This window comes from Chelonia mydas, chromosome 1 (genome assembly GCF_015237465.2).
Source record: "Chelonia mydas isolate rCheMyd1 chromosome 1, rCheMyd1.pri.v2, whole genome shotgun sequence".
Taxonomy (NCBI): Eukaryota; Metazoa; Chordata; order Testudines; family Cheloniidae; genus Chelonia; species Chelonia mydas.
Genome location: NC_057849.1, coordinates 240346828 through 240374320, shown reverse-complemented (window position 1 = coordinate 240374320; position 27493 = coordinate 240346828). Strand labels below are relative to the sequence as shown.

At 46.5% G+C, this 27493-nt stretch overlaps 1 protein-coding gene across 2 annotated transcripts in view; it reads right to left on the bottom strand.

The window, feature by feature from the left end:
* The window catches only part of KDM5A (lysine demethylase 5A), an 83943-nt gene that overhangs the window by 19505 nt on the left and 36945 nt on the right, over nt 1-27493 (bottom strand). For both annotated transcript variants that reach the window (XM_037878110.2, XM_037878118.2), the window contains 5 exons: nt 21188-21305; nt 4992-5347; nt 4298-4436; nt 3123-3302; nt 2592-2747 (listed from right to left, as the gene is read on the bottom strand). In XM_037878110.2, the coding sequence (XP_037734038.1) occupies nt 2592-2747; nt 3123-3302; nt 4298-4436; nt 4992-5347; nt 21188-21305 (949 nt within the window). The remainder of the gene's footprint in view (nt 1-2591; nt 2748-3122; nt 3303-4297; nt 4437-4991; nt 5348-21187; nt 21306-27493) is intronic.

Here is a 27493-nt window from a genome sequence, read left to right as displayed (position 1 = left end):
GTGTAATGACAGCCCCCCAACCTGAAGAAGAGTACCCAGAAGTCACCTACTACAGGACAGGCCCAACAAAGAAAATAACAGAACGCCACTAGCTGTCACCTTCAGGCCCCAACTAAAACTTCTCCAATGCATCATCAAGGATCTACAACCTATCCTGAAGGACGACCCATCGCTCTCACAAATCTTGGGAGACAGGCCAGTTCTTGCCTACAGACAGCCCCCCAACCTGAAGCAAATACTCACCAGCAACCCCACACTACACAACAAAACCACTAACCCAGGAACCTATCCTTGCAACAAAGCCCGTTGCCAACTGTGTCCACATATCTATTCAGGGGACACCATCATAGGGCCTAATCACATCAGCCACACTATCAGAGGCTCGTTCACCTGCACATCTACCAATGTGATATATGCCATCATGTGCCAGCAATGCCCCTCTGCCATGTACATTGGTCAAACTGGACAGTCTCTACGTAAAAGAATAAATGGACACAAATCAGATGTCAAGAATTATACCATTCATATACCAGTCGGAGAACACTTCAATCTCTCTGGTCACTAGATTTCTGACATAAAGGTGGCAATTCTTCAACAAAAAGGCTTCAGAAACAGAGTCCAACGAGAGACTGCCGAATTGGTATTAATTTGCAAATTGGATACAATTAACTTAGGCTTGAATAGAGACTGGGAGTAGTTGAGTCATTACACAAAGTAAAACTATTTCCCCTTGTTTATCTCCCCCCCCCCCCTCAGACGTTCTTGTTAACTGCTGGAAATGGCCCACCTTGATTATCACTACAAAGGGTTTTCTCCCCCCCCCGCCCCCCCCCCCTCCTGCTGGTAATAGCTCATCTTAAGTGATCACTCTCCTTACAGTGTGCATGATAAACACCCATTTTTTCATGTTCTGTGTGTATATAAATCTCCTCATTGTATTTTCCACTGAATGCATCCGATGAAGTGAGCTGTAGCTCACGAAAGCTTATGCTCAAATAAATTGGTTAGTCTCTAAGGTGCCACAAGTACTCCTTTTCTTTCAGAGAGAAGAGCATCACCTACTGAAATCACCACCACCCTTCCCTATAGCACCAGGGTCTTCCTTAGTGTCTCTCATCCAAGTAAAGACATGGTCTAACCATGCTGAACTTGAGATTTGATGGATGATCACAAAGGCTGCGAGTGTGTCACAGAGCCACAGATTCTGTGACCTCCGTGACTTCTGCAGCCAGCAGGTGCGACTGACCCGAGGGCTGCCAGAGCAGCCCCGGGGCCAGCTACAACAGCCCCGCCCCCAGCAGCAGTGGCAGCCCCGGGCCACTCCACTTCCCCCCCTCCGGAGCACCAGTGGGCGCCCCAGAGCTCTCCCTCCAGAGCAGCAGCTGCACCCCCAGAACACTCAAGATTTAGTCTGGGGAATATAGTACAAGTCATGGACAGGTCACATGGCTGTGAATTTTTGTTTCTTGCCCATGACCTGTCAATGACTTTCACTAAAATTACCCATGATTAAATCTTAGCCTTAATGATCACGCATACGAAGTGGCATAACTGCAGGCTCTCAGCCTGTACCAATTTTCCTCACTCCTTTAGGAAGGAAATCTAGATGATGTTTATTGGGCCCTCACTTTAATTTCCGGTATCATCCACTCACTATGGAGTTGTCTTGCATAACATTTTTCTCAATTTGAAAAAACCAAACCAAAAAAATACCCCACCAACTCTCCTCTCCCCTCCTCACTCCCTCCCAAAGAAGACTAGTACCAAGCAACAAGTGATTCAACCCTATTTTTGAAGTTTGTGTGGGAGGAGAATGGAATAGCTTCATACATACGTAAGAGGGTTTTTAGAACATAACGGCTGCCATCTGCATTAAAGATCTGAGAGAAACCATAACGGTCTCTTTATATCAATAATGTGACGACCTCATCTACTGGTAAGTGACTATACAGCCCTTAGTGAGGAAAATTCTGCACACCCCTACCAAATGGGGGGAAAAAAAACTTCTCAAATACTTCATCTACTTGCACCAACATTTTGCTTTAAACAGGTCTGCTTCTTTAACTGTAGTTTCTGAAGGCGACATTGTTTGGGTAGAACTTAGTTCAGTTTGGCGCATGGCAGGGTCAAATCAAATGACGTCTTTTTCACGTTGCTTTTTGTGGGCGCTGGCAGCTCATTCTTTTCAGGTATTTCAAAAAGGTTTCAGTTTATGTACATAAAAGGTGAATGGAACCCCACCATTCAACATAAATGGTGAATTTATTAACCCTTGTTCAACTGAAGCTTTTCTTAGCAAACCCCCATTCTACCCCAACCTATTTTCTCTGAATTGTGCTTACCTCTCCTCCCACTGTCCAAATGTGTTTAAAACATCCCTAAAACACATGAACTGCTTTTATCAGGCCTAGTACTGAGATATTCATTTTAGTGGGATTCATTTAATGGTCCTCAAGATTTCCACAAGGACAAGAACACTTAGCAGGCTGGACTTTAAATTCAAGTGAGCTAGTAGTGGTTAAAATACAGACAGGATCTCTCAAAAGCCCCCAAGCTGCAGAAGACACCAGCCCTTTTACACAGCTCCTTACCACAGATGCAGTGTCCCTGGCTTCCTCCAGACCATCCTCCAGTTCACTCAGGGATTCCAGATCAAGGTCTTTGTCCTTCTCCATTAACTCCTTCACCCTCTTCCGTCTATTCTTACTACTTCCATAAATCCCAATATCATTCCGGGGGCTCAGAACCTGTAAACACAAAGGAAGCAATGTAAAACCCAAGGACACTAGTCAGATGAACCGATAGAAGGCACTGGAGCACAGATGAGAACAATATACTATGGAATGATTATACATCATAGAATAAACTCTTTTTCCTTCTTGCCACAAAGCACAAGTTCTACTCCACCTCCTTAACAGTAATAGCAGAAACCCTCAGTATACAAACTTACCCAAAGGAGACTGTACGTGACCATGTCCCTCCTTCATGTGGAACTGAAATTTCTGTTTGACCCTACCATCATACGGAAGGGTAACCTATTAACTCATATGCTCACTTCCAAGGTTGCAGAGGGACATCAAAGCCAATTTCCCGGCTCTGATATATAACTGACTGTTGCTCACCTGTAACAGGGTGTAGCTTGAGTTCTTCTTCAAGAAAGTCCTTGCCGTGCGTTCCCTCCAGGCACGGGCTGCTGCTACCTGTGACTCCACCTGTGGCAAGGCATCAAGACGTACGGGTATCGGACGGCCTTTTGCAGACAAGCTCTCCAGCTGCTCCAGATAGGCGTAGTTGCTACAGTTCTGGGGTAGAACACAATACTCTGAACCACAGAACTCCAGCACTAAACTTAGTCATTGACCAAACTTTGCCCTGAAACCCACCCCACATCTGATTAATATTTTGATAGCTATTCCTGTGTAATATAAACTTCCCATTTAATGGATAATCTCTGATGGAACTGGCTGGCTCAGGGAACTAGTAATCAGATACCATTTCATCTCAGTTGCTTGTTCAAAGCCAACCAGGTTAATAGTAACCCAAAGTTACTAGCTGATCGTTACTGAGGAGCCCATGTGAAATGAGTTGATAGTTCTCAGTCTACCTCCCAGTAAACATGTGACTGCATCAAAAACACAGCCCCATGACCAATGGCACTCTCAGCCCAGAGGTCAAGAACTGCATGGACCATGGAGACAACTCCTTTCTCTTCCCTAAAGGTGACCCCTCTTAGCCAAGGCTGAGGCACATAGGTAGGGTAGTGCCAAAGGGACACTTGGACTACTGTTGCTCATGTTGTACCTATTCTGTAGACACAAGACTTCAGTCTCCAGGGCTGTCAAATCTGGCACCTTATGAGAGTACTAAATACATGTGGAATAATCAAAATTAAAAAAAAATCCTTTGCACAGTCAGCTCAATGACTTGGACACCGGGATATACTGAGTCTTGCATCACAGCTATACCATCTCCTGTGGCAATTTGTAGACTAAACAAGATTAAAACCAAATAAGGGCCTTTTACAGAGATGCATTTGGGGCAATGGAGAAAACTGATGGCCTTTGTGGTTCATAGTGGGATGCCTATAGGAAAGGGGAAAAGAAAGGAACAGGTTTCCCATGCGGGAACAGATGGCAGCCCAGAACGAAGAGCAAAGAGTTAAAACATGGAAAGAACAAGGTAAGCAAGTTTAAAAGTTCAAATAAGCTTCCCTTCCTCTCTGACCTCCTTCAAGGACAGAGCTGTTAAGAGAAAGGAGCACAGTCCAACAGATTCCACTGCCTGCTATTAGCCCTACCTGAATGGCCTCCACTTTGGCTGTCCAGTCTCTAGCTCGTTGCAGGGCTTCTCTCAGTGCCAATACATTGGGCAGGTAAGCTGGGATGTTCTTTGCTTCATTCACAATGCTTTCCAGTGCCATCATACTTTGTCGTGGTCTAGCATAAGGAAAAACCTGATTCCAGCCTTATATCTCAACAAAAAGTGTCAGTGAAGTGAGGTCAGGTGTCAGGGCCGCTGTATCACTACACTAGTGCAAGATACCACAGCGCTGGTCTTGGAGGGGGCTGTTCACTACTAAATGCCAGCAGAGATGAGAAAGTTGATGGCCTATTCACCACTAAGGTCAGAGAACACTGCATCAGCAACTGACCTCAAATTCAATCTTATGACCTTGACAGGAAGCTGGTGGTGGTGACAATTTCACGATCATAAAGAAACGGCAGCAAAGTCATTCTGGGAATGCTTAGGTCTCCTCCCTGGGCCACTGCCAACCCCAAGAGGACATCATCTCTACTACAACAGTTCACTACCTTCAGTTTAAAAACTTAGTGAGACAGATAGTATCAAACAGTGAAGAAACTGGCTAGATTTTCACAGCCCCGCTCATCACTACGTTCCTAAGACAGACAGGATATTCACTTAAGGGGATATTATCCTTCGAACTAAAGAGGACTTTTATCACACAGTATAGCTACCAAAGGAATGCTCACCTTGCCTGCAGGCAGACCTTGGCCTTCTCCTCCCATCTCTCGGACACTGTAAGCAGCTCCTGCAGCTCAGCCATGGCCTTTTCTACAGCATGATGTGGTGCCAGCCCCACACCTGAGTCAATCAGCTTCTTCATCACATCCAGAGTGACCCTCTGAGGGTCCGAGAGAGTCAACCTCACCTCATCCAGCCAACGTGCCTGCTGCAGCTCTTGCTTCAGCCGGGGCAGTTCTGGAAGTTCCACATAGAGGCCAGAGCCCATGTCTATCAACATTTGCAGCTTGGAAGAGTCTGGGATCTCATCCATCATGGCTTCCTGGGCACGCTCGTGAAACTCCTCCACATCATCCAAAAGGTTCTGAAACAGATGTACAGCAAGCATAGGCAGCCATTCAGCTACAAATATGCACAGTAGAATCAAAGCAAGAGCTGTCTAGCTGGTCAACCAGCTGTGTCAACTTAAAATGACCAGTCACGTAAAGGTTCAGAGCTATCTGGACTATTAAACCATTAACACTCATAGCTACAGGCAACAGATTATCTAAACTAAACACGTACCAGTGTTTGCTAACCAACTCAGGATAGTAGAAAAAAAACATAATAAGAACGAATAGCTGGAAGCTGAAGTCAGACAAAATCAAATTTGAAAGTTAGAAATCAGGCACATATTTTTAACAATGAGGATGATTTACCATTGTAACAAAATAGCAAGGGAAGTGGTGGATTCTCTATCCCTTGGACTCTTTATATTAAGACTGGATGCCTTTAAGGAAGATATGCTTTAGCCAAACACTAGCACAAGTTATTGGCTTCAGCACAGGAAAGACTGGGTGAAATGTAAAGGCTGGTGATATGCAGGAGGTCTGACTTGATGATCTAATAGTCTCCTCCAGCCTTAAACTATGAATCTAGTGGAAAATAGTGCGGGGGGCGAGGGAAAGAATAGGTTTGCTTATTTTGCAAATCCATTGATGGCGGAATTGCGTGGATGGGTGACCACTGTCCCTTTCATCCAATACATAAAAATGAGTAACATTAGTGCCCATGTCCAGCACCTACTTAAGGGGAACACCTGCAGTTGCAAATAATCTCATTGTTTCAGAGCCCTCTAATCTTCAGAGAGCCAACAAGCTTCTGCTATGTGACACCCCAAATTTGCAAGTTAATGACTTTACATCATGTGCTTTATTGAATGGGATACTTAGGCCTAGCCTATACACAGTTTTTGTACGGTTACAACTATTTTGATGAAAAATTAACCCTTTAACTGAGATAGCTACACCGGAACAACCCTGAAGGTGGACATAGTTATGCATGCTTATTTTGGTATAGCTTACTCCTCTACTCATATAGGTGGAAGCTCTACCAGTCAAGCCCATTTATACTGGTATAACTATCTATTCTCGGGAAGTTCACAGATTCATAAAGTCCATGGCCAGAAGGACCATTGTGATCATCTAGTCTGACTCCTGTATAACACAGGCCATGATATTTCCCCAAAACATTTCATAGAGCATCTATCTTTTAGAAAACATCCAATCTTGATTTAAAATTTGCCAGTAATGGGAGAATCCACAACAATGCCCAGTAAACTGTTCCAATGGTTAATTACCCTCATTGTTAAAAATTTATGGCAATCTCCTGGTTGTCATCTGGCAAGGCTTTTTCTCAATGAAACTGTCATAGATGCAATCAAATACCTAGATATAAAAGTACCAAGAAATATTAAGAACTAGTAAAGGTACATTTAAATCCTGTACTCTCTCAAGTACCTAATGATACAAATTGGTGGCATCCTCTTTCCCTGAGCCTGTGAAGAAGGGTACATACAATAAAAAATAAGATTCTACCAAGGCTTCCCTGTATTCTAAGTGGCCCACTTGTATATACTCCCCTCCCCCCTCCCCCCCATCTTATTTTAGAGAAGTTAACAACATTATTAGAGCCTTTCTGTGGGGTCCTGGTCAATGCCCGCTACTAACACTTAAATTCCAACTCCCTATAGCTAAGCGGATAGGGGGGATTGGGTTCCCAGACACCCCAAATTATTACTATGCTTTTATCGTGTTACAGGTGTAAACTGGTTCCAAAATGCAGACACACTTATACCCACATGGGTGGGTACCAATGCATCCAATTCCCCTTGCAAGTCTGCTGGGTTCCTCTTTTCATCTGATGGAGAAAAACAAGGTGCCTAAAGTAGCAACCATGAGAAGTCTGGGCTATCCTAACTAAGTAGTACCAATTTCATCCTCACCGTCATACAACACCATATATCTAGGGTAACCCAGACTTGCAAATTTGGGGAAAAAACTATAATTTGGAAGAACTAGCTGAGCAAGAGAATTATATGCATTTCCCAATTCCTCAAGGAGAGGGCTCTCTCTCTTTTCTAACACTAAAAAAAAAAACTCTCTCATTTGCCACCTTCAGCGGAGTGGCAGTACTTACAACACTTACTAATGTATCAATTTGGTCTGGATGTCCTAAGACTGCCAGAGGTCCCAGAGCTACTGGGAACAGTTTCATAAACTTCCAGGACCACGTCCACAATGCATGCTTTACTAACAAAGAGGAACTCTATTGGTCTGGAGTTTTGTGAAAGCATTGCAAGGGAAGTTATCACAGCCATTAAAAGAACCCCAATGGCAGAGCATGTTACAGAGTGTTAAAAATGCTCCTGTGGATCTCAGGCTCTGATTGATATAGCAAAAGATTCTATTCCAAATCTACGGGGTGCCACAAAGGTTGTGCAAGATGGGGGCCTTGTCCTTGGATATTTGTTGGTGCTTTAATAAAGAAAAAGGAACTCTGATGCATGTGTTGTGAGACTGTCCAACAGTCCGCTGCAGAAAGAGGGGGACACAAGAGTGAAAATAGGGCTCTGCTTCAGCAACCTAGCCTCAGCTGAAAATTGTATCCTAGGTAATTGTACCTAGTATGCTGGGTTTAACTCCACCACACAGACATTGACTCAAGGGCAACAATTATTATCATGTGCATGATTTTACAAAAATAGAGGAGTAGGCTTCTGCCCAGAACAGAGGAGTGGTATTTGAACCCGTCTGAATTAGCAGCAAAAGAAATAGCTTATCAACATGGAAAATGATTATTTGAATTCAAAGAAATCTGGACCTCGTTTCTTGATGCATTTGGATAAAGAATGCTCTGAGCACTCAACTAATGCCAGACTTCCATTCCACAGGAACCCTTAACGTTCTCTTTGTTAAGCTATAACAGATTGAGCTCCTTGAGTCTAATCACAATAAGGCAGGTTTTCTAATCCTTTAGTCATTTTTGTGTCTCTTCTTTGAGCCTGCTCCCATTTTTCAACCTTCTTCTTCCATTGTCAACACCAGAAGTGGACACAGTATTCCAGCAGTGCCATAGAGAGATAAAATAGGTAAAATAATAAGAGGTAAAATAGAGAGGTAAAATAGCCCCTCTACTCCTACTCAAGATTCCCCAATTTTTGCACTCCAGGATCACATTAGCCCTTTTGCCCACCTCATCATACTGGAAGCTCCTGATCAAAATCAGAGTCACTGTTTCCCAGGATAGAATCCCTCCTCCTGTACATATGGCCTACATTCTTTGCTGCTACATGTACACGTTTACATTTAACCATATTAAAAAACACAATTAGCTTGTGTCCTGTCTACCAAGCCATCCAGATTGCTCTATCAGTGACCTGTAATCTTCATTATTTACCACTCACCAAATTTTTGCATCATCTGTAAACTTTATCAGTAATGATGTTGTGGTTTCTTCCAGATAATTAATAAAAATATTAGACTAGGCCCAAGAACAGATTCCTGCGACCTCACTAAAAACACCCATTCAATGATTCCCCTTTACAATTACTTTTTGAGATTTATCAGTTAGCTATCTTTTAATCTATTTCATGTGTGTTAATTTTATGTAGTTCTGGGGTTGCTTTTTTTTTTTTTTTTTTTTTTAAAAATCAAAACATCATGTGATACCAAGTCCAATGCCTTACAGAAATATAAACCTATTACATCAACACTTATTTTTATCAAACTTGTAATCTTATCAAAAAACGTATCAAGTTAGTCTGAAAGAATCTATTTTCTGTAAGTCCATGTTGATTGGCACTAATTACATTACTCTGCTTTAATTCTTTATTAATAGAGTCCCATATTAGCTGCTTCATTATCTTTCCCTGGATAAATGTCAGACTGACAAGCCTATAATTATCCAGATCATCCCATTTACCCTTTTCAATATTTTAAACATTTAAAAATTACCCTTTTTAAAGTGGTACAATTTGTGTATGTAGACAAGGCCTTCGTATTTTCAGATGCACTTGCAAATGAGCAGGACACATATTAGCAGATTGTTCATTTGAGGTACAGTTTCTAGTGTGTGTCAGGCAAAACTGCATTTAAAACAACGCAGATAATCTGGTAAGGTAGGGGGAAAACGGTTACTACCTTTTTGTAACTCTTGTTCTTCGAGAGGTGTTGCTCATATCCATTCCATTCTAGGTGAGCACATGCCCATGTGCGTGGTCATCAAATTTTTTTGCCTTAGCAGTATCTGTAGGGCGAGCTGTGGCGCCCGAGTGCCGCACTCATGTGTTGGTATATCAGGCGCCACTAGCCCTACGCCCTCTCAGTTCCTCTTTGCTGACAATTCCAACAGAGGGGCAGGAAGGCGGATAATGGAATGGACATGAGCAACACATCTTGAACAGTTACGAAAAGGTAGGTAACCGTTTTTTCTTCGGGTGCTTGCTCATGTTGATTCCATTCTAGGTGACCACAAGCAGTGTCCATGAAGGTAGGCTCGGAGTTCACAGTCTTGCAGCTTGCAGCACTGATCTGCCAAAGCCAGCATCATCTCGAGCTTGCTAGGTAAGTGCATCATGAGAAACAAACATGTGGATAGACGACCAGGTAGCAGCTCTACAGATCTCTTGGATTGGTACCTGTGCCAGGAAGGCCACTGACGATGCTTGTGCCCTATCCGAGTGTGCCATCACGACTGCCGGCAGAGGCACCTTTCACAGCTCATCACACTGGTGAATGCAGGCCTTAATCCAGGACGAAATCCTCCGTGCAGACACTGGGCGACCTTTCCTTCTGCCTGCCTCTGCAACTAACAGCCCCCATGAGTCTCAACAGCACAAGATTCAGGTCCCAGGGAGGGATGGGATCCCAGACATGTAATAATGATGCTCCAGGCCTTTCAAAAAACAGGCCGTCATGTTGTGAGGCCTGGTCTACACTACAAGTTTGTCGGATTTAGCAGCATTAAATCTGAATTAACCCTGCACCCATCCACACAACAAAGCCGTTTTTTCGACATAAAGGGCTCTTAAAACAGATTTCTGTACTCCTCCCCAACGAGGGGATTAGCGCTGAAAGAGACATCGCCGTTTCGAATTAGGGTTAGTGTGGACGCAATTCGAAGGTATTGGCCTCCGGGAGCTATCCCACAGTGCACCATTGTGACCACTCTGGACAGCACTCTGAACTCTGATGCACTGGCCAGGTGTACAGGAAAAGCCCCGGGAACTTTTGAATCTCATTTCCTGTTTGGCCAGGCGAGCACAGGTGACCAGGCAGTCCCAGAATCGAAAACGAGCTCCAGCATGGACCAAACGGGAGGTACGGGATCTGATCGCTGTACGGAGAGAGGAATCCGTGCTATCAGAACTACGTTCCAAAAGACGAAATGCCAAAACAATTCAAAAAATCTCAGAGGCCATGAGGGACCGAGGCTACATCAGGGACGCAACACAATGCCACGTGAAAGTTAAGGAGCTCAGACAAGCGTACCAAAAAAAAAAGAATCTAACGGACACTCCGGGACAGAGCCCCAGACATGCCGCTTCTACGCTGAGCTGCATGCAATTCTAGGGGGCGCCGCCACCACTACCCCACCCCTGTCCGTGGACTCCAAGGATGGGATACTCTCTGCCATGGCTGAGGATTTTGCAGATGGGGAAGATGAGGACGACGACGAGCTTGGGGAGAGCACACAGCACACAGCCAGGATCTTTTTATCACCCTGACTGAAATACCCTCTCAACCCAACGACGCCGGAGAAGGGACCTCTGGTGAGTGTACCTTTTTAAATATAATACATGTTATAAAAGCAAGCGTTTTTTAATGATTAAGTAGCCCTGAGGACTTGGGATGCATTCGTGGCCAGTACTGCTACTGGAAAAGTCTGTTAACGTGTCTAGGGATGGAGAGGAAATCTTCCAGGGACATCTCCATGAAGCTCTCCTGGAGGTACTCTAAAAGCCTTTGCAGAAGGTTTCTGGGGAGAGCAGCCTTATTCCGTCCTCCATGGTAGGACACTTTACCACACCATGCTAGTAGCAAGTAATCTGGTATCACTGCATGACAAAGCCTGGCAGCGTATGGTCCCAATGTTTGCTGGCATTCAAGCAACATCTGTTTTTTATCTCTGTGTTATCCTCAGGAGAGTGATATCGTTCATAGTAACCTGGTTGAAATAGGGGAATTTGATTAAGGGGATATTCAGAGGTGGCTGTTCCTACTGGGCTGTTTGCCTGTAGCAGTTAGCCACGGGGTGGGGGGGGGAACGGGGGGGCGGCACTGGTGCTGAGCTGTTCGCATTTGGCTAGCAGGGATCTTCCCTGATACAAGCCAGGCGGTGGGGGGAGGGGAAAAGCAATCATCCCAGAGAATTGGATGGAGGGAGCAGGTTAGTTTGGTTTCTGCTGCTGTACATTAACAGGAAAAGTGCAGCAGTAAATGGCCAACTCAACGGGCTTTGCTTGGTATGGGAAAGGAGGGGGCTGCTATTATGAAGGTTGCAGAAGCCAAAAGACTATGGCTTACCATGGCCACCTGCAAGCCGAATTCTGTTGCCCGGCCCTGCATGTGTGATCTCTAACACCAAAGCCGCAGACACTCAATATAATGCAAAATGCGACCTTGTACCAAAATCACATGTGCTATGAAATGTGAATAGTGTTGTTCACCAAGAAAGAGTACAGCCATTGTTCTGTAAAATGTATCTTTTTAAATACTTCATTCCCTTTTTTCCCTCCAGCAGCTGCAAATGTTTCAAGCCTCCCTCCTCCATCCCAGAGGCTCTCTCAGATAAGGCGATGAAAAAAACCGCACGCGCGATGACATGTTCTCTGAGCTCATGCAGTCATCCGGTACTGACAGAACTGTGTGGAGGGACACAATACCAGAGTACAGGATGGTGGCCGATGAATGTGAAGAGAGGTGGCGGCAGGAAGATCAGAGGAGGCAACGCTGGAGCTACTGTGGGATCAAACGGACATGCTCCAGCATCTGGTGGAGGTTCATGAACGGCAGCAGGATCACAGACCACTGCTGCAGCCCCTCCTTAACCGCCTTCCCTCCTCCCCAAGTTCCATAGCTTCCTCACCCAGACGCCCAAGAACGTGGGGTGGGGGAGGCTCCGGGCACCCAACCACTCCACCCCAGAGGACAGCCCAAGCAACAGAAGGCTGGCATTCAACAAGTTTTAAAGTGGCCTTTTCCTTCCCTCCTACACCCTATCCAGGCTACCTTGTGAGTTATCTCCCTTTTTTTTTTTTTATAATCAATTAATAAAGAATACATGTTTTTTAAATGACAGTGACTATTGGCTTTGCAAGCAAGCTGTGATCGAAGCCGGGGGGGGCTTTCATCAAGGAGAAACAAACAGAAGTGTTACACTGTAGCCTGGCCAGTCATGAAACTGGTTTTCAAAGCTTCTCTGATGCGCACCACTTCCTGCTGTGCTCTTCTAACCCCCCTGGTGTCTGGCTGCGCGTATTCAGCAGCCAGGCGATTTGCCTCAACCTCCCACCCCGCCATAAACGTCTCCTCCTTACTCTCACAGAGATTGTGGAGCACACAACAAACAGCAATAACAATGGGAATATTGGTTTCGCTGAGGTCTGACAGAGTCAGTAAACTGTGCCTGCGACCCTTTAAACGTCCAAATGCACACTCCACCACCAGTCTGCACTTGCTCAGCCTATAGTTGAACAGCTCCTGACTACTGTCCAGGGTGCCTGTGTAGGGCTTCATGAGCCATGGCATTAAGGGGTAGGCTGGGTCCCCAAGGATAACTATTGGCATTTCAACATCCCCAACAGTTATTTTCTGGTCTGGGAAGTAAATCCCTTCCTGCAGCCGTTTAAACAGACCAGAGTTCCTGAAGACGCGAGCGTCATGAACCTTTCCTGGCCATCCCACGTTGATGTTGGTGAAATGTCCCTTGTGATCCACCAGGGCTTGCAGCACCACTGAAAAGTACCCTTGCGGTTTATGTACTGGCTGCCCTGGTGGTCCGGTCCCAAGATAGGGATATGCGTTCCATCTATGGCCCCACCACAGTTAGGGAATCCCATTGCAACACAGCCATCAAGCATGACCTGCACATTTCCCAGAGTCACTACCTTTGAAAGCAGCAGCTCAGTGATTGCATTGGCTACTTGCATCACAGCAACCCCCACAGTAGATATGCCCACTCCAAACTGATTCCCGACTGACCAGTAGCTGTCTGGCGTTGCAAGCTTCCACAGGGCTATTGCCACTTGCTTGTGAACTGTGAGGGCTGCTCTCATCTTGGTATTCTTGCGCTTCAGGGCAGGGGAAAGCAAGTCACAAAGTTCCAGGAAAGTGCCCTTCCGCATACGAAAGTTTTGAGCCACTGGGAATCATCCCAGACCTGCAACACTATGCGGTCCGACCAGTCTGTGCTTGTTTCCCGGGCCCAGAATCGGCGTTCCACAGCATGAGCCTGCCCCATTAACACCATGATCTCCAAATTGCGGGGGAACGCGATTTTAGAGAAAAGTGTGTTCATGTCCTCATCATCGCGCTGCCGTCGCCTCCTCGCCTGGTTTTTCAGATGCTGGTTCTGCATACACTGCACAATAATGCGCGAGGTGTTTACAATGATCATAACTGCTGTGGTGAGCTGAATGGGCTCTATGCTTGCTATGCCTGGGCAATCCAGGGAAAAGGGAGCGAAACGATTGTTTGCCGTTGCTCTGGCGGAGGGAGGGGCGACTGACAACATGGCTTACAGGGTTGGCTTACTGGGAATTAAAAACAACAAAGGGGGTGGCTTTGCGAGAAACAGAATAGCCCCCTCAAGGATAGAACTCAAAACCTCAAGGACAGAACTCAAAACGGGGTTTAGCAGGCCGTTGATTTCACGGAGGGAGGGAGGAGAAAATGAATACAAAACAAATCTGGTCTGTTTCTTGTTTTGATCCACTTCATCTATCTTTATACATCTTGCTGGCGGCAGACTGTGCAGTACGACCACTAGCCATTGTCATCACCTGGGTGCTCAACAGAAGACGGTGCAGTCTGACTGCTGGTCATAGTCTTCTGCTGGCTGCAGACTAAAAGACAGTGCACTGCCGGTAGGACTGAATCACCATGAGACGAAATTTAAAAGGGAGTTGACCTGGCTGAGTCACTCCCATGTTTGCCAGGTGCCCCTGACCTCATCGAGGTCAGTTAAAAGAGCACCCTGGACTACGTCAACGACGGCTACCAGTCATACTGCACTGTCTGCTGGCAAAAGGCAATAAACTGTTGCTGTGTAGCAATGCAGTACCACGTCTGCCAGCACCCAGAAGACATACAATGAGGGTTAGCTGAGCGGGCTCCATGCTTGCCATGGTATAGCGTCTGCACAGGTAACTCAAGAAAAAAGGCGCAAAACGATTGTCTGTCCTTGCTTTCACGGAGGGAGGGAGGGAGGGAGGGAAGGGGGGCCTGACGATACGTACCCAGAACCAACCGCGACAATGTTTTAGCCCCATCAGGCACTGGGATTTCTACCCAGAATTCAAATGGGCAGCAGAGACTGTGGTAAATTCATGGTAAATAGACCTAATGGCCTGTGATTTAGACGGGGATTTAGATGGGATGTTAGACGGGGTGGGATCTGAGTTACGCAGGAAAGAATTTTCTGTAGTATCTGGCTGGTGAATCTTGCCCATATGCTCAGGGTTTAGCTAATAGCCATATTTGGGGTCGGGAAGGAATTTTCCTCCAGAGCAGATTGGAAGAGGCCGTGGAGGTTTTTCGCCTTCCTCTGTAGCATGGGGCACGGGTCACTTGCTGGAGGATTCTCTGCTCCTTGAAGTCTTTAAACCACGATTTGAGGCCTTCAATAGCTCAAACATAGGTGAGGTTTTTCAGGAGTGGCTGGGTGAGATTCTGTGGCCTGCGCTGTGCAGGAGGTCAGACTAGATGATCATAATGGTCCCTTCTGACCTTAGTATCTATGAATCTATAAACTGTGAGATAGCTACCCACAGTGCAAGGCTCTGGAAGTCGACGGTTGCCTCGGTACTGTGGACACACTCCACCGACTACATGCACTTAGAGCATTTGTGTGGGGACACACACAATCGACTGTATAAAAACGATTTCTACAAAACCAACTTCTATAAATTTGACCTAATTTCGTAGTGTAGACAAGGCCTGAGTGAAAAATCAACCTGCCTTGGAATGAAGAGTAGGAAAGCAGAGATAGCGGCCAGGTGGACCATAATTGACGACAGGGACCAACCTTGGGAATTTGAGGTGCAGCAGATAACACAGTACCTCCTGCAATGGGGCCTGCTTGGCTTGTACACACCACTCCAAAGCCCACCATGTAAACCTTTTCCATTTGGCCAGGTAAGTCGCTCTGGTAGAGGCTTTCCTGTTACTCAGCAAGACCGGCTGAACTTGGGCCGAGCATCCGCACTTAAGACATGCAGCAGCCAAGCCATCAAGTGCAGCACTGCCAGGTTCAGGTGTAAAAGGTTGCTGTGGTTCGAGGCCAGAGGGCTAGCTGCAGCGGGGCGGCTACCAAAAGGTTTGGCAACGTGCTGAACCCGTGCTGGCAAGGCCACACAGGGGCTATTAGGATAATCTTTGCTCTGTCCTGCTTGATCTTCACAAGGACCTTGAGAATCAACTGCACTGGCGCGAAGGCATACATCAGTGCCCCCGACCACGGAATGAGAAAGGTGTCTGATAGGGAGCTCCTGTCCATCCTGCAGACTGAACAGAACATGTGGCATTTCCTGTTCTGCCTGGACACAAACAGGTCCACCTGGGGAATTCCCCCACCTCTGGAAGATTATGCTGACCACCTCCGGATGGAGCAACCACTCATGGCGAGACGAGAAGGTCCTGCTGAGGTGATCTGCTAAAACGCTCCTGGTTCCGGGCAGGTGCAAGGCGACCAGATGAATGGCATGTCACACACAATATCCCAAAGGCGCAGAGCTTCTTGGCAAAGGGCCAATGACCTTGCTCCACCCAGCCTGTTGATGGAATACATTGTGGTGGTACTGTCCATCAGGATCTGCACCACCTTTCCCTTCAGGTGGGGCAAGAAAGTCTGGCAGGCCAGGCCAACCGCTCTGAGCTCCCTGATGTTGATATGGAGAGCCAGATCATCCCACAACCAGCGGCCCTGAGTGCTTATCTCACTCAGGTGGGCTCCCCAGCCCAGGTCCAAAGCATTGGAGACCAGGGTCAACAATGGGGACGCAAAGGGAACTCCCTCCAGTACCGACCCAGGGTTCAAAAACCAATCCAGGGATAACCTAATGTGATCAGGCACTCTCACTACCTGTTCTAAGTCAGGGGTCTCAAACACGCGGCCCATGGAGTTATTTGTTGCGGCCCGCCAAACTCCCCACACACCTCTCCCGCCCTCGAGTTATTTCCTGCAGCCGCCAGGCTCCCCTCACTCGCCACCCCTTCTCCCGCCAGTGCACCGGATCCCCGCTCCTCTGCCTACCTCCAGGTGCTTCCCGCCACCAAACAGCTGTTTGACAGCACTTAGCGCTTTGCAGGAGGGAGTGGGGAGGACCGGGGAGCCGCGTGCTCAGCGGAAGAGGCGGAGAAAATGCGGGGCAGGGATTTGGGGAAGGGGTTGGAATGGGGGCAGAGTTGGGGTGGGAAGAGGCGGGGCCAGGGGCAGGGCCTCATGGAAGGGGGGAGTGAGGGCAGGGCCAGGGGCCGCAAAGCGGGAGGGGTCAGTGATGCAGCCCTCAGGCTGAAGTACTAGTCCTCATGTGGCTCTCGTGGTGATTTGAGTTTGAGACCCCTGGTCTAGGTCATGCCTGTTGAGGATGTAGACTGACGCCAGCCATGCTTGTAGGGGCTGGAGATGGAGCCAAGCATGACTGACCACATAAGTACGTGCGGCCATGTGGCCCAACAACCGCAGATAGGTGTGAGCCGTGGTGAGTGGGTGATTCTTGACATGGGAGATCACATCCAACACAGCCTGAAAAGATGCTTTCGGAAGAAAGGCTTTGGCTCAGGTGGAGTCGAGAACTGCCCCAATGAACTCTATTCGCTGGACTGGCATTAAGATGGATGTCCTGGTCCTTCACATATGATTCCCCCAGGCACTTGAGGCAGCTGCTGTGGGGGTCACTTACAAGCATAGGCCGGTTAGAATCCATGCAGGGATTAAACCCCAGAGACCTAAGGCATGCCCCACCTGGAGCGAAGTCCCCGCTGGAACTAACTTCTAACTACTTAACACTAACTACTATAAAAACGAACTATTTACAAGGCCCTAAGGCTCAAAGTTAGAAGAAATGAAACTGTTAGCCCTTGCTATGCAAGGAAAGGCACTCCGACTAATGACCACAGGCGGCAAGAAGGAACTGGGAGGGTGTAGGGGCGCAGCACCCAATATACCGACACACGAGATGGCCCTACAGATAGTGCGAAGGCAAAAACTCCGATGACCGTGCATGTGCCACACCTAGAAGAACTTCTACTACAAATGCTGCTGAAGTTGCTTGCGCTCTTGGGGAATGCGCTGTCAGGACAGGCGGAGCAGGATCCTTTGCCAGGTTGTAATATGCGGGGATGTAGGAGGTGATCCATGATAAAATTATCTGGGATAAGACGGGAAGACCTTTCATCCTGTCTGCAATGGCCATGAATTGTTGATTAGTTTTCTGAAATGGCTTAGCCCTTTCTATGTAGCAGGCCAGTGCACCTCTAAAGTCTAGCGAGTGGAGCCTTTGCTCTTCCCTGGTTGGCATGTGATTTTGGATAGAAGACCATTAGAGGAAGATAGCCTCATTGCTATAGAACTGCGAAACCACTTTTGGAAGGAAAGCTGGATGAAGACTCAGCCAAGAGAACATCCAACGTGGATGTGTAGAGCGCGCTCTTCCGGAGACCAGAAGCCCTGAGTTCTGAGGGAACCCAAGTGAGCACCCCAGCCCATCACTGAAGCATCCGTAACGACAGATATGGATGGTTGGGATCTTGAGAACGGGACTCCCAAGTGCACCGTCAGTAGGTCTAGCCACCAGCTGAGGGAGACTCTCTCTAACAGGGGAACTGCGATGACTGTGTCCAAATAGTGTCTGCTTGGTGACTATACAGACACCAGCCACGCTTGGAGAGGTCTGAGTCAAAGTCTTGCATGCTGCACCACATAGGTGCATGAGGACGTGTGGCCCATGCGCGTCAAGCAATTGTTTGCTATCATGATGGGGTGATCTCTGAGGGGGTCTATAAGCATCACTATTACCTGAAACTGCCCTTCTTGGAAGAAGGCTCTGGCTTGAACAGAATGGAAGATTGCCCCGATAAACTCTATCCTCTGAGCCAGGGAAGAGGGGAGATTTCTGCATATTTATCAGCAGTCCTAAGTCCTGGAATGTTGAGTGGATTAATTTTATATTGGACTCCACCTGGACCCTGGTCCAACACACTTGGTAAACACTCGCGCGGCCACCAACAGGCCAAATGGGAAAACTGTGAACTGGTAGTACACATGATTCATGACAAACTTCAGGAACCGTGTGTCCGGGGGGGGGGGGGGGGGGGGGGAGGAGGGAGAATCGAAAAGTGGAAGTAAGCGTCCTTCAAATCAAGGGTGGCATATGATGAAAGCCAAGGAGACTAGTGTAACTTTAGCTTATTCATGTATCTGTTGAGCTTTTGCAGGTCCAGAATTAGTCTGAGATCACTGTTGGCTCTTGGGATTAGGAAATAACTGTTGTAGAACCCTTTGGCCCCTTAACTCCAGAGGAATGTCTTCCATGGCTCCCACCCAAAAGAGCCACTGCACCTCTTAGGCTAGAAGTTGCTCATGGGGACAGTGCCTGAAGAGGGACAGGGAAGAACTGAACTGAAGGGTATTTTCCATTTCTATCTTGCTTAGAACCCAGAGGTCTGTCTTGATATGGGCCCATGCCCAACAGAAATGGGATAAACGATCCACAAATAAGGGGGAGCTTGGATCCAAGTTCTGCGCTGGTATGTCGTCCCCGAGCATCCCATCAAAAGGCCTGCTTGGAACCCCCACAGAGTTGGGGAGGAGCAGCATGGACTCAGGCAAAGATTGGGGAGGCCTTCATCTAAAGTCCCTGCTCCTCTTCCTGTGAGAGTCCTGTCAGAGAGGCGGCAGAAAGATTCGAGAGGCTGGATGAGGCTTATAATGCTTCCTCATGGGTACCAGGGTATAAAGACCTAGGAACTTCAAGTTAGCCCTGGAGTCATTTAGGCCATGTTGCTTGGAAAAGACTCCAAACCAACAGACTGAAGTGCCCTCAAGGGGAAGATCCTGCAGAGTCCATTGGACCTCATGAGGCAGGCCCAAAGATCGAAGCCATGAGCTCATTGATGTTGAGGTACTTGGTGCAGAGTCTCAATCTCCCAGTGCCAAGGGAGGTCTTTGCGCTGCCTCCATTAAGATGGACTTCAGCCTAACGTCTCAATCTTTTTTTGGCGGAGAGCTTAAAGTCCCTACAGATCTTACAGTACTCCTGCACATGAGCTTCCCCCAGGCACTAAAGGTGACTGGAACGAAGGGTTGCTCAAAGGCATAGCCTTGTTACAAGAGGCACAAGTCTTGAAGCCCAGTGACCGAGGCATGCCCTGGGGTGGAGAATAAAATGGAGAAATTCTAACTCTAACTACTAACAGAAACGTAACTATATACAATAATAGATAGAAAAGTCCACTGAGAAAAGTACTTGTAATGCAAGGACAGTAGTTCCAGCAACCATCATGGGTGGTAAGAAGGAACCAACAGGGCGCAGGTCTGCAGGGAGCTTTATACCAGTGGTCTGAGCATGCAACATCAAGCATATAAGAGCTGACCCGACAGATGCCACTGAAGGAAAAACTTTCCAGCAGCTGTGCACCCTATACTGGAATGGACATGTGTAAGCACACGAAGAAGAATCCCAAGTTTGAGTCAGCACTTTTGAGTCTACTCCTCAGGCCCAGAAGAGTCATGGCAAATATCTACTTGTCTTAAATAAGAAATTAAAAGATGAAAAATCTCATTCAGTCCATCACTCCGCCATTGAAGAACTGTTAATGCACTTTACTGTTTTGTCTGATCTAGTTTTAAATCATCCCAGATGATGAGATTTCCATCATTTCTGGAGAGACTATTCCACAGCCTTCTCGGAGTAAGTTTTCACTGCAATTCAGTTTAAGTTTCCCTTTAATATCTCTCTTTACTCTTAGCTAGGTCCCCTCAAACCATTCTAAATAGTTCCCCACCTTTTCTTGCTGTTTACACCCTTCAAATATTTGTAGATTTTTGTTCACCACTACCTCTTAACCAAGCTCGGCACACTTGGCAGTTTCAACATTTCCTCAAATCAATGCTCTCTAGCCATTCACATTTTTCTCTTTCTCAACCTCTTCCACTTAGAGTTTTCCTGGTAATGTGGTGCCTACACATGTGAAAACACAGTACAGGCAAGCACTGTAACTTTATTTGTTCTCTATACCAAGTGATGCATACAAAAGCTAAAGTGCCAGACAGCTTCCTATCCCCTTGGGACTAAATGGGGTGAGATCACATTCCAAGTGATAAAAGAGGAGATAGCAAAAACTTTTCCTTTTGCTTTTTTTCCATCTGAGTTAAGATCATTTGTCATGACCTTTGTCACCCAAAGCACCGTAACAATGCCCATACTCTGCTCAATTGCACCAAAGCAGATTGATGGAAGTCAGAAAACCTTCTTATTAGCTAAAAAAGAAGAAGCCTGGAGAATAGTATACTTCTGGGGCAGAAGTGGGGGGGGAAAGGACAGCAAAGAAAAATCCGAAAGGGCAAAACTACAGGAGGAGCAAAATTACCTTGCACTCTATACTGGGAAACTTCACCAGGTGTCACAAAACCCAATACACCAAACAATGGATGCAAAACCTACCTTTACTTGTCGGGCCTGGCTAATGACACATGGAAGGCTGAATAGCTGTTGGACAAATGCTTTCAGCTCCTCCACCGTCAGCTTGGTCCGAGTCCTCCCGCTATCTGGGCTCAGCCTGCTGTATGAGCAAAGAGATGCAAAGTTACAAACAAGATTAGATGAAAACAGTGGACAACACTCGCTTGAGTGAGCTCCCACCAGTAGAGAGTATCACGACTATCAAGAAGTTTAAAAGTCTCATCACTTCAGTGTTCATGGGACCATAAATTGAATCTCCAGTCAATTCTATTCACAGGCACCATAGAGCTCCCAAGTGTTATTAACAAAGCCAGTAAAATCTCCATCATCTCTCCAGCATTTGCACCGTAATTCAATGGCAAACAGTTTCTACTGAAGTGAACACAATGTACCATTACACCAGGAACATACCCAGGAGGAGCCACAACTGGCAATAGGTTAGGAGTGGCAGATGTGGCAAACAGAAGTTACTTACCTTACAGAAATTGGAGCTCTTTGAGATGCTTTTGTTCACACAGATCCCACTATGTGTGTGCAAGCCTAGCAACTTTTAGCTAGAAGTGTGTCCTTTGGGGCTGCATGTGTGTCCTGTGCCCCCACAGTGAGAGGTTAAGAGGGAGCTGCCCCAAACACCACTCAATTCCTTCACTAATGCAGGAGGGGGGCGTCCTAGGATGTGTGTGGACAAAAGCATCTTGAAGAACTTCAGTAACTGTAAGGTAAATAACCGCTTTTCTCTACAAGGTAGGCTATTGGAGTCCTATCTAAATAATGCAAAAAGAAAAGGAGTACTTGTGACACCTTACAGACTAACACATTTATTTGAGCATAAGCTTTCGTGAGCTACAGCTCACTTCATCAGATGCACTTCATCGGAGCTGTAGCTCACGAAAGCGTATGCTCAAATAAATGTGTTAGTCTCTAAGGTGCCACAAGTACTCCTTTTCTTTTTGCAAATACAGACTAATATGGCTGCTACTCTGAAACCTATCTAAATGATGACTCTAGAACTGCCCTGCCAAGCTGCACATCTGGTCTAGACCCTACCACAGTGGAGTAGTGATTGATAACTGTATTAACTGTACTCCAAGTAGCTCCTCTATACATTTCAGAAATAAGGACCCCCTCTGAAACAAGGCATAGATGTCAACTTGGCCTTTGAAGAGTAGATCCTAATTCGTGAGGGAACAGGTAGTTTATTCAACTAGTGAATTTTCATGCAGTCTGCATGCCATTTAGAAAGTCAGAGGATACAGCCTGCCCCTTATACTTATTACCAAAAGGTACAAAAAGTCTAGCTGATTTACAAAAAAAGCTTTGTTCTGGAAAATTAAAAGATCGAAGTCCTGAGACTGTCCAGTGTGTGGAGCTTAGTTTCTGCAGGAGACTCATGAAGCTTAGGTAAAAATACCAGTAAGCCATTACATTGGTTTAAAATAAAGTCAAACTACTTCTGCCCTTATGAATTACAGTATACGGAGGGCCAGCCAAATCATGAATTTTGTTCAACCCTGCTGACTTGCTGCCACGTGTGGCAAGAAAGAACAGAGTGGCGGTTGGGACTGCTTTGCCTTTCATACCCCCTCTACAGGGGGTACGAGGGTGCACAGGGAGCACATGCAGCCTCAATGGACACTGCCAGCTAAAAGATTCTGGGCTTGCATGCATGCACCTAAAGTGGGATCTGCGTAGATAAATGCTTGAAGAACTACTTTATGTTAGTTCCAGCCTCTCACTGCCCAATGGTCCCAGCGAAGATTGGGCTGCCTCTATGTCAGATGCTACACAAACACACGATAGTCCCTGCCCTAAGAACTAAGTCTTTTATTTAAAAAAGGACACCTTACAAGAAAATGAACAGAGCAACGGGCACACATCTGGTTAGTAGTTCATTTGTTTTTAAAGAACCTGATTCCTCTCCATCTGTTCAAACAGATGCCATTAAGTCAGACAAACTTTGGCACTGTGATTCCATGTGCTCTGGGAATGCTTCTAAACCTGTATGCTTTGAGCATAACTTAATTGCAGAGTTACTTTTTCTTATCAAATAAAATTGTGCTACAAGCTAAACATGTAATTTTAAATCTAATGGATGTTAACAGGAAGCTGAATAAATCTGAAGACTTTGGCTAAGCAGAGCACTAATAATTACTAAAAGATTGGAACTACAAAAATGGAAATCCAAAAAGCAATCAATAATTGAAGACAGGAGCACTGACTCTGTAAGCCTGACCACCATGGGAAAGAGGAAGTTACTCTCCTTGTGCAATAAAGATGGTTCTTTGATGTTTGTCCCCCTATGGGTCCTCCACTATAGGTGTGTGTGCCTGCAACTCTGATTGGAGATTTTAGATAGCAGGGGCCGTTTGGCCCACACATGCGTTCTCCCTCCTTTGTGCTCTACCTCGAGGCTAACTAGCGCTGCATGGGCGAACCACCTTCAGTTCCTTCTTCACTGCAGAACCCCTACTGAGCATCCAAAGTAGAGGGGAGAAGGGTGGGTTGCAGACCACTCATTGGGACACACATCTCAAAGGGGAGGGAGGAAGATAGCGGGGCTATGTTTGGAATTACACCAGATCTGGAATCATCTCCATTTTTGCAGGTAAGTGCGATGGACAGCCAATCTTCTACTGTGGGATAATACTTCTTTCACCTCCTCAGAGAAGCAGCTCTACATGTTGGAACCATGAAAAAGCCAGGCCTTGAGCCAGAAGATCCGTAGGGTGGGACAGAGGGTTTGCCCGTCGTCCTGGGAGAGGAAGAGGAGTGGGTTGGAGAAGGATTGGTAGATAAACTGCTAGCTGTGCCAGATACAGGTACTCATGATTTTCTCTGCCAGGTGGGAACAATCAGCATAACTTTTGCTTTTTCCTCATTTTTATCAGGACCTTTGTCAGCAGAAGGAATAGAGGAAAGGTACATAGAAGGAGCAATAGAGTGGGCATTTCCTGTTCAGGTAAACGGCAAGCCAGTCAATTGCTGGGGCTCCCCAGTGAGAGAATATGCAGTGGAGCACAATTGGGTTCATTTCCCATTCATGGTCCTGTAAGAACTTGCAGCTGAGACTGACAGCTGTTATCCTCCTAGCAGGTAAGCAGCTGATATGACAACATGGCAAATGCACCAATTCCATAGTTATAGTGCTTCCATGCACAGGGAGAATGATCTGGCACCCCACTGTCAATTTATATAGAACACGCACGTTATGTTGTCTGTCATGATTTTTGTATGGTGTCTTTGATTAGTGGAAAAAAGCGTCCGCAAGTATTTCTAACCGCTCTTAATTGTAAGCAGTTGATATGGAGAGTCGATTTTGGGGGGACCATTTGCCCTCAACCTTGCGTTGTTCAGGTGGGCTCCCCAACCTATTAAGAAAGCATCTACTTTTAGAAGAAATGTTGGGGGCTGTGTGAATGGGTCCTCTGCAAAGACATTCACTGGGTCTTTCCACTATTCCAGGGAGTGCTTGACCCTGGAGGGTATTGACATTGGTTTGTCTAGCCTATCTTTGATTGGTATGCAGACAGGCCTGAGCCATGCCTGTAGATAGGTCATGTGCAGTCTGGCATGAGAGATCAAAATGTGCATGCCACCATGTTTCTGAAAAGCTGGAGGCAATGTCTGGCTGTCATTTGTGGGCTGGTTTTATCGGTCTCTATTAGAGTGGGCAGGGTGTGAAATCTGTGTCACAGGAGGAACACTCTCGCTGCATCAAGATTGACTCCTACAAACTTCAAGCACTGTACTGGACTCAAGGTCAATTTCTGAGTGTTGATTTGTAAGCCCAGTTATGTGAATATGTTCATCATCCTGTGGGTGGCCTGTAGGGCATCGTTGAAGGAGCAGGCTCTGATGAGACAGTCATTCAAATATGGATAAATCATGCTCCCCAAGGTGCACAGATGGGCCGCTACTATGGAGAGGACCTTGGAGAATACTTTGGGTGCGGATAAGAGGCCAAAGTGAAGCACCCTGTATTGGCAATGATCCAGGCTGAAGATAAACCTGAGGAATCATCTGTGGGGTGGTTGGATTGATATATAGAAGTAGACATCCTGTAGGTCGATGGCCAAGAACCAATCTCCCTGTTCCAGAGATGGTATAATCACTGCTGGTGCAACCGTCTTGAATCTTTGTGCCTTCATGTATTTGTTTAGTGCTCTTAGATCTAGTATGGGTCACCAATCTCCGTTTTTCTTGGGAATCAGGAAATATTGGGAATAAAAGCATTTGCCCCTGAGGTGCACAGGAACTGGTTCTACGGCTGCTAGTCAGAGCAAGTGATCTACAGTAGAACCTCAGAGTTACGAACACCTCGGGAATGGAGGTTGTTTTGTAACTCTAAAATGTTCATAACTCTGAACAAAATGCTTTGGTTTAAACTGAACATTGACTTAATACAGCTTTGAAACTTTACTATGCAGAAGAAAAATGCTGCTTTTGACCATCTTAATTTAAATGAAACAAGCACAGAAACAGTTTCCTTACCTTGTCAAATGTTTTTTTAAACTTTCCATTTGTATTTTTTAGTAGTTTACTTTTAACACAGTACCGTACTTGCTTCAGTGTCTGCCGCTGTTCAATTATGTACTTCTGATTCCAGATGAGCTATGCGGTTGACCGGTCAGTTCGTAACTCTGAGGTTCTACTGGATTTCCTGTCTTAACAGTCTCTTAGTGAGAAGGGTCCCTGAAAGAGGACAGGGAGGGAGGCAAAGTGAACAGAGTACCCCTTGGAAATCATCTCCAAGACCCATCTTTCACAAGTTAAATCTTCCCAGTTTCAGAGGAAAAGAGAAAGGCAACATCCAAAAGAACTTAGGTCGCAGCTGATGTTGCGGGGAGTGGTCTCCCAAGGCCTTGACCAAGGCGTCAAAACTGGTGTTTTGAGATTGAGGGCTGAGCTCTTGAGGATTGAAGAGCGGATGGTTTACGTTTCTGAATCCCAAGGCCTCTTTCTCTGTGGCTCATAGCTGCATTCTGGTGTTGGGCACTGGAGTGGTCGGGATGGCTGGGAACTGAATTTCCTCTTCTGTCCCAGTGCGTAGATCCTTAATGAGCATAGGGTGGCTCTGGAATCTGTTAGAGTATGGAGTGATATATCAGGCTCGTCCACAAAAAGTTTAGAGTCCTCAAAAAGCAGGTCCTCAACTCTCGTCTGTACCTCCTTCGGCAGTCCTGAGAGGTGTAACCGCGACACCCGTAGCATCACTACCGTTGTCGACACTGAGCGGGTTGCTGTATCCGCAGCATCTAGCACAGAATGGAGGCCATTCTCAGTATGAACTGCCCCGCATTTTTGATGGCCTGAAACTGGTCCCACTGTGCTTCGGCAGGTGGTCAATAAATGCATTCAGTTTAGCAAAATTCATGTGGTCATACTTCACCATTAAGGTTTGGTAATTTGCAATTCTGAATCGCAAAGTCGCTGAGGAATATTCATTCCTACCAAATAAATCAAATATTTTCCAGTCTCGGTCATAAGAGGTGGATTTATTGTGGTATTGGCCACAGGAATTTACCGCGTCCACAACGGAGTTGGATGAAGGGTGAGAAAAAAGGAACTCCGCATCCTTGGAGGGCACGTAGTACTTTTTATTGGCCCTTTTGCATGTTGGTGTAATAGAGGCTGGCATGTGCCAAATGACCTTAACAGGATCTAAAAGCACTTTGTTGACTGGGAGTGTGATTCTCAAGGAGGAAGAGGAGGTATGCAATATGCCTGGTAGCTTATGATGGGTATCTTTCACCTCCTCAAGCAGAATTTGAAGTGTGTCTGCCAACCTTTTTGTTAGATCCAGAAATAGCTTTAAACCGTCCACCATGGACGGCAGAGAACGCATCACTGCCTCATCTGGGGCAAGAGAAGGAGCTATTCGTCACTGGTGTAACCTCCTCTTCTAGTCTGGCCTTTTGCTCCTCAAAAGTCACCTCTTGCGATTCTGGTGCTCTGGATACAGAGGCTGAGGGAGACCATCTCGATTTCTGGTGGGAGACGTTAGACATCTGAGAAGTACGATGCCTGTAGGCTGCCCATGGATCCCAGTATGGGCCACCTGGGAAAAGGGCATGGGTGGTGATACAAAAGGTGGTCACACCAAGGGTGTTGAAGCTCTGACCGAGGGTGCAATTGGGAGGGCCCTGGTGTGAGGCTAGTGAGTGGATATCCTCCTCGTCACTGTCTGAGTCCTCGCTGGATAGCAGTGGAGCCAACAAAGAGGAGGTGAATGACCCGATACCGGTGGTGATTCCAGGGATCGAGACGTGCTTGTTACCAGAGCCCTGG